This window comes from Ctenopharyngodon idella, chromosome 18 (genome assembly GCF_019924925.1).
Source record: "Ctenopharyngodon idella isolate HZGC_01 chromosome 18, HZGC01, whole genome shotgun sequence".
NCBI classification, from domain to species: Eukaryota; Metazoa; Chordata; class Actinopteri; order Cypriniformes; family Xenocyprididae; genus Ctenopharyngodon; species Ctenopharyngodon idella.
In genome coordinates, this window is record NC_067237.1 from 28663983 (window position 1) to 28676217 (window position 12235).

Below are 12235 nucleotides of genomic sequence, written 5' to 3' on the forward strand. Positions count from 1 at the left end.
CCTCAGGCTGCATTCAAGTTTGCCAGAAAAAAAAAGCCATTTATAAAACATGAACTCAACTTTGTGGAACTGGAAATTTCTAGTAAGGGAACTGTGTTCAGGGAACATTTGCTGTCCACGCAGTATACATGCTCAATGTTATTATTGAGCAAGCTTATATTATTATTACCTGTTACATTAAAGTTTTAATTTTAGGATTTTGAATACACACACGCACGCACGCGCACACACACACACACACACACACACACACACACACACACACACACACACACACACAAAAAAACACCTTACTAATTACAATCATTTAGAAAATCTACTAGGTGAACCAGCCTTGGTATTTTAAAATATGTATGTGATTATAACAAACCCCTCTCAGCATTTTACATGAAACACCCAGCTCATCATATTATATGTATGAGTTTTTTCACTTTTCAACCTCAAACGTCTGAATGCTGAATAATGATATTCTTTCAGTTCAATGTCTTGGCATGTACAGAGATAAACACACATTTCAAGTGGTATCCTTTGAAAACGAACTGAGGGGATTTCCATGGTTTTATGCCCTATAATTTCCTCCCACCTGGAATAACTGCTCACGTTTAAGAGCTGAAAAAGTCTCAAAACACACAATACAAGTGTCGGATACAGTAAGGCCTGTCGCACATTCACTTCATGAAAAAAACAGCCTTTTCAACACCCGAAGCCAATGGGTTGAAAGATGCCAAAGATTTGAGTTCATAAAACATTTTTCTCATATTTAACCTTGACAGAGCCTTGAACATTGTGAGGGAGAAATACAGTTTAAGAACAATTTACTACTGACTGATTCAAATAACAATAAACCTTGACATTTATGTATCATAATTCTTGGACTGTCAGTCGGAGTAGATTAAACCTGACTAAGTATATCTCCTGAGTAATGTCACATCATAATTCACTTACAAGTATAAGAAGATTAGCTCTACTCAAACATCCTCCCACAAGAACTGACATGAATACCTCAAGAGACAAGTCTGTAGAGAAATACTGGGTATCAAAAAATGATTCAAACAATTTTCCAAAGTTCAGAAGCATAAAACTATTTATCGACCCTATGGTTCTCTGTGGATTGCGAAGTATAGGAGTTTGAAATCTCCCCAAGATGAGAGAAGATTACACCATCTCTACAAATCCATTGTGTTGTGTTGACTACTTGTGCATAATGTCACCTCTAAATGAATGCCACATGGACTCAAAGAGAGTGAATGAATGCAAAGATCATTAGCTGAAGATAGAGGACAGAGAACATCTAAAAGAAATCCATCAACTGCCTTTAATGGAGTACAATATATCAAAGAGGACATCACATGGACTGTTATCCTTCAATGATTGGATCTTTGATGAAATTCCAGGCTATTGTTTTATTGAAAATGTTTGTTCGGGTTGTTTGATGTAGGGAAACAAGCTGATTGATGGATACATTGTGAATTACCTGACCTTGGAGATCTTTCATTGACCAGAGAACAATGTGCACTCACTGAAGCCACTGTAAGTCAAGGAAACCCTTGTTTTCGGGGGCCATTTATGGGTCTGCTGTCCTGCACTGATTGTACTGACTGTGAAGTTTATTAAAAACCAGGATTTCTTCCTTCCTGTCTTGCCGTCTCTGAAGAACCCGTCTCCATGACGACCCTTCAGATGCCAAATTTTAAAGGAAATTATGGGTTTATTGGGTAAACAGACCTTTCGGGACTGTCAGGAGAAATACTGAGAAAGACACAGTGAGAGGTAGGAAGAGGCAGAAACAGACCAAAGCAGGAACAAACTCTCCTAAGAACATCATTCATTACGCAATGACCTGCGGGCCGGATAATCACATGCAGCACTATCTGGATACAATGACTGGGTGATGAAACAGCAGGAGGTTTGCTTGTATAAGTCCTTCTCCTTTCATGTGCTGTGGACTCAAAGCTAAACTTATCTTTAGAATGACAAAAAGGTCATTACACCTAGAATTAAATGTGTTTCACATTGCATAGAATGTTGTATAGATTTGGATAGCATCTTTTTTTAGCTATATTGAATTTACACTTTCATTCCAATGCATTTGATCCAGATAAAAATCAGATCACACTCAGTCAAATGCAAATGTTCTATAAATATGCACTTACATATTACCATTATATTTCTGTAAAAAAAAAAAAAAAAATTCAAATGCTTTCTGTCACTTTTAGAGATCTGTTACCAATACCCTCAATAAAATGATGGTAATAAGGACTAGAAGTAGAGAAAATGATTTAAAGTGTTCTATTTGGGGAGAGGAATGAAAAAAATCTGTCATCATTTACTGATATATATATATATATATATTATATATATTATATATATATATATATATATATATATATATATATATATATATATATATCTTTCTTTTTTTTTTTTAATAAGGCCAAATGTTGTAATGCTGCTTCAGTAGCTGTGGTGTTGATTTACATTGTTTCTAGATTATTGTGCAGAGTGATCAGTTGCATTATAAATGATTGCAAAAAAGCATCATTGGCCAAAATAATGAACTATCACAAAAACCCAAATTTGTTTTTTGGCCCTTGCACAAAATGACCAGCTAACATCATCACTAATCTTATCATCAGCACATGGGAGATGTGAACGAGTGTAACAGACGTAGGCTAGTAAGAGCTGTGCATGTAAACCTCACTCCCCTGAACTCAAGAGGTGCTCTAGCAACTGACCCTAGCCTTCTTGTTAGAGCATCCAACTCCCACGCCAGAGACCCAGGTTCGAGGCCCGCACAGAGCGGGGCGATTAGGACCTGGATAGAGGGGTTACATTGGTGCTGTGACCCGGATAGGAGTGAGGTTTAGGGGGGTGAGTGTAACAGACGTAGGCTAGTAAGAGCTGTGTGTGCAAACCTCACTCCCCTGAACTCAAGAGGTGCTCTAGAGACTGCGATCTTTAGCATCCTTGTTAGAGCGCCTACCTCCCATGCGGATGGGCCCAGGTTCACGTCCCGCTTGGAGTAGGCAGGTGCGAACTAGAGGGGCTACACGAGTACTATCATTCCGTAATCATTCTGACAGGATTATAAGACCAGACTGATATAATGTTATAAAAGGAGGGAAGAAGTGCTTCCAATCATTGAGTTCATGTTAGCAATGGTTAACTTCAAAGAAAGAGATGCATCCATCCTTGCTTTGCATCAAAATGGCCTCACATGCAAGAATATTGCACCTGAAAGAACCACTTACCGGATCAAGTAGAGAGGTTCAACTGCCGTGAAGAAGGCTTCCTGATGTCCCAGAGTGTCTAGCAAGTGCCAAGACCATCTCCTCCTAAAGAGTCAGCTATTGAATCGTGTCATCACCAGTGCAGAGCTTTCTCAATATTGGCAGCAGGTGGGTGTGAATGAATCTGCAAGCACAGTGAGGCCAAGACTTTTGGACAATGGCCTGGTGTCAAGAAAGGCAGCAAAGAAGCCACTTCTCTCCAAGTAAAACATCGAGGACAGACTGAAATTCTGCAGGAAGTACAAAGATTGGACAGCAGAAGACTGATGCAAACTTATTTTCTCTGATGAAGCCCCTTCCGACTGTTTGGGACATCTGGAAAATCAATTGTCCAGAGAAGAAAAGGTGAACGCTACCATGCGTCCTGTGTCGTGAAGCATCCTGAGACCATCCATGCATGTGGGATTGATTTTCATCCAAGGCAGTGGACTCTCTCACAATTCTGCCCTAAAACACTGCCACAAATAAAGAATGGTATCAAAATGTCCTGCAAGTGCAACTTCTGATTCAGGAGCAATTTGGTGATGATCCATGCATTTTCTAGCATGCTAGCACCAAGGCAAGAGTGATAATAATGTGGCTCAGAGATCATTACATTAAATTTTTGGATCCATGGCCAGTCAATTTCCCTGATCTTAATCCCATAGAGAACCTGTGGTCAATCCTCAAAAGGCGAGTAGACAAGCAGAAGCCCATAAATCATGATCAACCCGAGCACTAATAGGGCAAGAATGGATTGTCATCAGTCAGGATTTGGCCCAGTTGATATCCAGCATGCCAGAGCAAATTGAAGAGGTTTTTGAATGTTTTTGCCAATAAAAGCCTTTAAAACTTATGAAACACTTATTGTTTTCCAGTATACCATAGAAACATATGAAAATATAATCTACAAATACTGAAGAAGCAAACAAAATTTATGTCACTGCCAAAACATTTGGCCATGACTGTATAGAAATGTGCATATGAAAGCAATGAAAACCTTCATATGAAATAATGTGGAATAGTAAAATATTAAATTTGAAAATTATATTGTACTCTAAATGTTACAAAAACAGTCTTCTGTGTGGGACTGAAATTCCCCGAAAAGAAAATAACCCTTGGCAGACTCCTTTAAAATCATCTGAAACATAGATGATCCTTGTTGTCTGCACTGAGGTAGGTTTAAAATTACAGCAGAGACTCGAGCAGCACGTTAGTGATTATGACCCTAGCCTAAATGCAACATGAGCTGGCTAATGGGCTGTTATACTGTCAATTTAAAACAGAATATAAAAATTAAACACAGACCTTGGTCTTCCTCACTGAAAGCCAAAAGCTCTGTAAAACAAATCCCAAGGCTGAATTTAAAACTTAAAGATTATGTTCTCCAGTGAAGGGTGATGAAAAACCGATTTGTAGTGCTCAAAGTGTGATTAGTCATTTAGTGATGACTGACGATGGAAAAGCTACTACAGCTTGTTATTACAGACCATATAACAGGGCGAAACTAAAGTATGCTACCTATTTGACTGTACTGAAGTGTCAGAGAGCTCAAAATATGTCTCTTTTCTCACATTCCTATTGATGTAGGGGGTAACTATGTTATATGTTTGGATTGTTTCAACAAACCTCATAAAACGTTCACGAACATCCATTTACGTGATGATAGCTGGTACCAACTGGAGGTCTGCGAGGATTTGTATGTTTGAATGGCTATAGATTCAGGATAAGAAACTGACACTCTTTATAAGTAGCTGGGACAAGGGCTAAAAGCTCTGGAGAGCTTTTGGGGGGCTCCTTGTTGAAATTTTGCAAGGGGTAACTGTTCAGTAATACCGCTCCGAAACCAGCAAGGTTTATTTATACAAGTTAATGCACGAAACTCAAACTCTGTCTTAACAGCGTGACATCACCTCAAACTGGGGTCGGACACTCCAGAACCAGTTGGAAGTGTTTTGAAATAATGTTTAGAGTAGATTGAAACTGAATTCACTCTCGAATAAATATACAACCCTTGCAGATCATGTGCTCAACATGTTGCCCCTTGGACCCTGCGGTAGGGAAGGATGTACAGTCGCACCACTAAATAATTCAGCTTCACTATTTGATACTCTCAAAAATACCTGCATATAATCAAGATGCCTGTCAGGCTTGGAATGCACCAGTGGGATGTTGCATAAGAAATGCGGTTGGCAATTTTCATGTCTGAAATCATGGCAGTGTTATTTTCCCTCATAAACAAACAATTGTGCCAAGTTGCAGCTCCTACTAATTACGCCAATTTCAACAGCAATCCCTTAACTCTCACTTTAGTTGTTTTTACCCTCAAAGCCACTTAAAAATAAATATCGAATATGCACACCCACCTACACAATTCCACTCAAACACCTACAAACCATTTGAACGTGTTGTTGCTTCAGCTGTTAGACGATGAAGCCAAAACATTTCAAGGTGACGAATGCAAGTTTATTTTGAAATGAGTTTCCTTTACACATAATTAGCCTTTGCTGTAGCTAATTTTCATTTCTTTAAGCAAAGCCTAGCCAAATGGTAGCATGCAGAGCAGCAGTTTAAAGCTTCGTGCTTAAATACATTTGAATTGGTAATTCCCTTTTGGACTGCATTTTCCACTCGGTTAGCTTCACACAAGTCTGAAAATCGCAGGAATATAATAATAATTTCAATCTTCAAATTGTGACATTTTATTAGTGCGTCAAGCCCTAAATGAAGGTTAATATGCTTACTAAAACAAATTTAGAAGACTGAAGAAAATCCCACTGAAACTTCCCTGCCTACACAACTGAAACATTATCTAAGAAAATGAGCACTTTGCAGCTTTGTATAGCTTTTCAGTGCAACAAACTCAAATGTAATATCTAGAACCATATGTTATAGGAAAGTAAGAATTAAGGAGCATTCAGAAAATCCACAGAGGAGACAAACCCAAGCTCTATAGATATTGATAAGCTTGTCAAATATGTTTACTCAAGCACACAAATACAAGTTGCTACAAGCAATTGCTGGCTAGGAGAATTCAGAAGTCCACAAACACTAACTTTGAAAAATTTTCCATCATAACAATAGGTTACACCCATATGCTACAGTTATTGATTAATACAGCAAAATTGGGGTAACTGTGGTGTATTAGCAACCACTGTCATTAGAGATTAAAGTGACAGGAAACAGAATTTTCCCAATGTAAATTATTATGATTTAACGATAGCAAAATAATTGAAAACTTGAAATTGATTAACTTTTATCCACCTCATTTTTAACGTAAGAGTGGGCACGACAGTTTGTAAATTGAATGTGTCTGGCTTCTGGTGTCATCCACTGACTGGTATTTATTACCTATTATTTTAATGTATTGTCGTAATTATAAGTACACTGGTTTGTAGCGCAAATAGTTTGCTGTACTTTGATTCTCTTCTATTTATTTACCTATAGCTATTGCATATTTAAGCTACTTAAAAAACAAACTGTGGACTAAAAAACTACGGCATTTTTATTCCATTTTTAAATTAAGGATCTGGTAAATTGGACAAGCTCTGTTTCTGGTATGCAAAAAAGATCCCACTTAGCACATAACACATGCTGTCAGATTAGGGCAGGATTCAATTAAATCAACTCCTGGTTTTGATTCTAGATGTAATTTATAACATCTTAAAAATTTAAGAAGACAATCCCAATGGGTTTAATCACAAGTCAACCTCCTGTGATTGCCTCCAAGGTCTACAAAAATGCCTTGACTACCTCTGAGGTCTTCATGTTATTCAAATTTTACAGCTTATACATGTTTTTCATTCCATAATGATAGGATACAAGACAAAAAAAATGCTTCTTCTGCTGAGTAGAGAAAACGTTATCAGTCTAGACATGCAGAGCACACCAAGTGAATGACAGAAAACCCCAGAATGAAAAAAAAAAATGTGAAAAAAAAAGAGATGGAAATTGAGAGGAACTGTAAATAGCTAGTAAACTGAGAAAAAAAGGTTAGCCTAAAACAAAACTTTACTGTAAAAAATGTCACAATCTAAATATATACTTTAAGCCATCTTTTAAAGGGATAGTTCATCCAAAAATTTAAATTCTATCATCATTTACTCACCCTCAAGTTGTTCCAAACCTGTATGAATTTATTTTTTCTGCTGAACACAAAAGAAGATATTTTGAAGAATATGGGTAACCAAACAGTTGATGGGCCCCAGTGACTTTCATAGTATTTTTCTCCATACTATGGAAGTCAATGGGGCCCATCAACTGTTCAACAGAATTGATGACAGAATTATAAATTTTAGGTGACCTATCCCTTTAAATTTTTTTATATCAACTATGTCAACCTGACTATAAAGAAAGTCATTTCAGGTCAGATCAGGTAGAAATAGCTCTATAATATCAACAATTTCTCTATTTTTTTCCCATCAAATCAACATTTAAACCAAAAAAAAAAAAGGAAAAAAAATAAATAAAGAAAAGAAAACAAGGCACAAAGAGAATGAGAGAGGCAATGAGAGAATTGGGAACAAAATTCCACATTTTATCTTTGCCTGGGGACATTTCCTCTGGAGACAGCCGGTTTCTTCGCCACATGTCAATCACAATTTGCTTGAGTTTGCCAGCAGCTATGCACACAACCCACTGAATATGACAGTCAAAATCAATGTCATGACAAATCTGATGAGAAAAGTCACCCAGATGCACCTCAATCTAAAACCTTCAGCCAGCGCACAGCGTCAGTGTTTTTCTCAAAGGAAAAGGTGTCAAAAAGGAAAAGTGTTGTTTCCATGATTTTACAGATAGCTCATAGACAGCATTGGTTTGATTTACTGTGAACTGAAATTCCACATGGACTCTCAACCATGACCAACGCTGGGGTGTGGATTTTTATATGACACAGTTTCCACAGCATTTTTATCAAAGAGGAAGACTGAGAGCGGCATGGGCTGTTTGCTTCGGGCTAGGGTGTTCATCTACAAAGGATGCCCCCATTTATCCCTGAATTTCATTGTAAACATACCAATGAGAGACCAGCATAGTAAAAAGAACAGTTGACATTCCTTCACTGAACCGCTTAAGCTGACAGAAAACCACATTGTAGAAGCTCAACCACCATAACGGTGAGGAAAAACACAAACAAAAGAGAATCCAGATGTATTTATGGCAGCGCAAGCGACTTCATCTAAATCATCCACACATCCATAATCAACTGTGCATTAGACTCAATAAAAGAAAACAAAATAAAAATAAATAAATAATAAAAGCTGATCTCATGAGAAAACAATTTATTATTTTACGTTATTATATATTATGTTTTGGTGAATTGGTGGCAAATTTGTATGAATCTGCACAATTTTAGTCAAGATTTTCAGAAGAAAAAATTAGCATGAAGGTCCACCCCTAGACCTAACCCTCAGTGGGACAAGCAGATTGTACAAAAGAGAATGTACGAAAAAAATTGCATGAATGAGATTGAATGAGATTGTAGGAAATCATACAAATTCATGACCAATTATCCAAAATGTAAAATAGTTAAATTGCTGTGAGAGTGTGATGTAATATCTAAAACAATAAAATAATAATTATTAATAATCTAATAAAATAGCATTTATATATACATAATTTATCATAAATATTATACTTTTTATTTATATATAAATAATTTACAATTTATAAATATTATTATAAATTTAGTCATTTATTTCTTAGTCAGTTGTCCATTTTAACTATGGGGAAAGTGGTAAAGTAGTCCAAAGTTCAATATGCATTAACCTGTAAAAAGTAAAAGCTGTATTGGGATGTCAATCTAAAAACATTTGTCTAAAATTATGATCAATAATTAGTTTCAGCTTTAATTTAAGTGAATTTCATGCGCAAGCATTGCACAGACACCCACACTCGCATACACACACACGCACGCACACACACCTGTTGCCTTACCTTTGTGAGATAGTCGTAATCTCGGATACACACTCTTTGCTGATTGAGTTGCCAAGCTGATCCTTAGTGTCATGCAAAGCATGAATGTCCACACACCCCATGCCATCCTCACACACTCCTCTTAAATGTCTCGCACTGACTCCTTACGATCCACCACGAGCAGCCTCCATCTGCTGACTGACTGAATTACCGGTTAAAGAAGAAAATTAGTAAGCTGTCATCAGAGAAGTGTGATGAAAGTCACTTCATTGACGCTTAGGGTGTGTGAGTGTGGTTTTGAGATGCTTCTGTGGATTCCAGTGTGAAGAAAAGTGTCTAAACCGAGTGTAAGGCTGTGACTCAATCCTGGCTGACTGTTCCTGTCACTCTTACCACAGCCGATGGATTCCTCAAACTCATAACACTACAGTATGTGTGTGAGTGTGAGTGCGTCAGACAAAAAGCGCACTGATCTTGGAGAGCTTCCACCTCCTCTAATGAGAAGAAGCCTCTTTTCTTTCCTCTCTCTCTCTTTCTCTCTCTCTCTCTACCGGCTCTGTGAAATACTGCCCTTCCACGTGCCAGCCCTCTTTCCCCTCCTGACTGCTTCAACTCCCCTGCTGCACATATGGACAACGGCCAAACACTCCGCTCCACTCACATCCACCCCCACCTCTTCTCTTTCACTCACTCCTTCTGTCTCTCTCTCTCACTCTCTTGGTTCCGCCCTTGTATTCTCCTCTATTTATGATGTACTTCTGTTCTCATCTTAGGGACCATGTGTAAATGCATATGAAAATTATGCTTAATATTGGAATTTGGTTATTGCAACTGCAATTGCCATAATCCAATTAAGATATGAAAGTAAATCAGCATACAGATGGGTGCTGACATCAGGGTCATGGATTTAATTAAAGGGATAGTTCACCTAAAAATGAAAATTCTGTAATCATTTACTCATGCTCATGTTGTTACAAACCTGTGTGACTTACTTTCTGCTGTGGAACATAAGAGGATAATCTGAAGTCCACTGACTTCCAATGATGAAAGAATTTCTTTTTTTTTTGTGAGCTATCCATTTAAACGAGTTCAATACAAATAAATGAGAAATTGAATAGCACTTTTCACAACACATACTGTACATACTGTTTCAAAGCACCTTTACGGAAAATTTCCAATGTTTACATTGTAGACAGTGCAGCACTTCCAGGTTCAACATCAGAATGCCGACTCATTATTGGCCAGCTCCTGCATCAGCATCACACGCATGCGTCGTGCTGCTCACGTGATCAGCGTCGGCCAATATTGAGTTAGCGTTCTGATGTAGAACCTGGAAGCGCTGCACTGTGTCTACAACGTAAACAGAGTAGGAGAATGACAGGGAAGAGAAGAAATCGTTAAATAAAGTTATTTTTGTTTTGTTTTTGCGCACAAAAAGTACTCTAGTCACTTCATAAAATTAGGGTTGAACAACTGTAGTTATGTGGACTATTTTAACGTCTTAACTACTTTTCTGGACCTTTAATGTTGTAATTACATTGTTTTCTCTTAGAGATCAGAAACCTCACGGATTTCATCAAAAATATCTCAATTTGTGTTCTGAAGATGAACGAAGGTCTTATGCTGCATTCACATGGGGCGTCGGCGTTAACGCTTCTCGTTTACTTTGAATGGGTGATGTCACGCGTTGCCGAAAACTGAATTATAGGTTCCGTCGCGTCGCTTCACTCGCGTTGCAAGCGGCAGAAATTGAAGATTTCTCAACTTTTCAAGCGCCAACGCAGCCGTCAGCCAATCTGTTCGCCTTATGCAAACACTCTAGAGCAGTTGCTAGCCAATTGCGTTCATGCAACACCGGAAAGTAATGTGATTGGCTGTTATCACAATAACGGTCGCATCAACACAAGCTTCTGACACGCCCTCCGTCAAGCGTTAACGCCGACGCCCCATGTGAATGCAGCGTTACAGGTGTGGAACGACATGAGGGTGAGTAATTAATGACAGAAATTTCATTTTTGGGTGAATTAACCCTTTCAAATCATTTCTGAGGGCACTTTATAACTTTACACCAAGCTTTTGTGTTTTGGTTTGGTGGTAATTTAATTAGGGCTGCAACTAACGATTATTTTGATAATCGATTAGTTGGTCGATTATTTTTTCGATTAATCGGATAAAAATCCTAAAAAAAAAAATTATTTTATTGACAAAAACACCTTTGCACATCTTGCCCAATGAACTTCAAACAAAAGTGCCAGTTGAATGCTATGAAATAATACAGTGCTTAATTTATTAGACTACATGTCATAATAAAGAGAGAACACAAATATTTTAGGAATCTATCAAAAACTTGTTTAAAACTAAAAATGTTATTGCCATTTATTAGGTAAATAACAAACTGAAACAACTAAATAGTCATTAATAACAGTCTCTGTTGTTATTGACTGTAATTAGGCATCTGGGTGAAAAAAAAAAATCCTGTAAATAGGCTTTAAGAAACGTCTTACATTTATATTCAATTACATGTTGTTACAGTTACTTCTCTCATAAAATACTTGAATGACATGTTGATTTTTAAATCTAAATTTAACTTTAAACAACAGATATTTCAGCAAAATTAATATTTTTGCATTGAATATTAATTGTCTCCCTCTCTACCGCGATCCGTCTGTCTGACTCGGGTGCGCGCCGGCATTCATTCAGTAAAGTTTGAAGTTTAACGCAGACTGTCGGGACGAACATTTATGCAAAATAGAAATGTTTGTGTACATTAATAACATTTACAGATAAGGATATAGACGTACAATGAATGTTTTGCGCTGAGGACGCATATGCATCTGTCAAAGCGCCTGACAGGGCAAGCCATTACACTAATGCATTAGCTTGAAGCTTAAAATAAAGAATTATCATGTTTCGGGCAGCTTGGATTGTACCTTTCCTGCAGCAGCTCACTCTGCTTCATCCACTATTTTTATGTATTTTTGTCCATAGAAATGTGTTATTCAGTGCTGTAATTTGACGTGACTGGCAGAAATTTTCCGTGCACGGTGGGC

General features: G+C 37.5%; 1 protein-coding gene across 1 annotated transcript in view; it reads right to left on the bottom strand.

Annotated features, from left to right (window-relative positions):
- sema3e (sema domain, immunoglobulin domain (Ig), short basic domain, secreted, (semaphorin) 3E) overlaps positions 1 to 9767 on the bottom strand; it is a 50115-nt gene extending 40348 nt beyond the window's left edge. The window contains 1 exon segment of the mRNA XM_051871168.1: positions 9207 to 9767. Within this exon segment, the coding sequence (XP_051727128.1) occupies positions 9207 to 9312 (106 nt within the window). The 5' untranslated portion in view covers positions 9313 to 9767.
- Positions 9768 to 12235: the final 2468 nt, after the last annotated feature.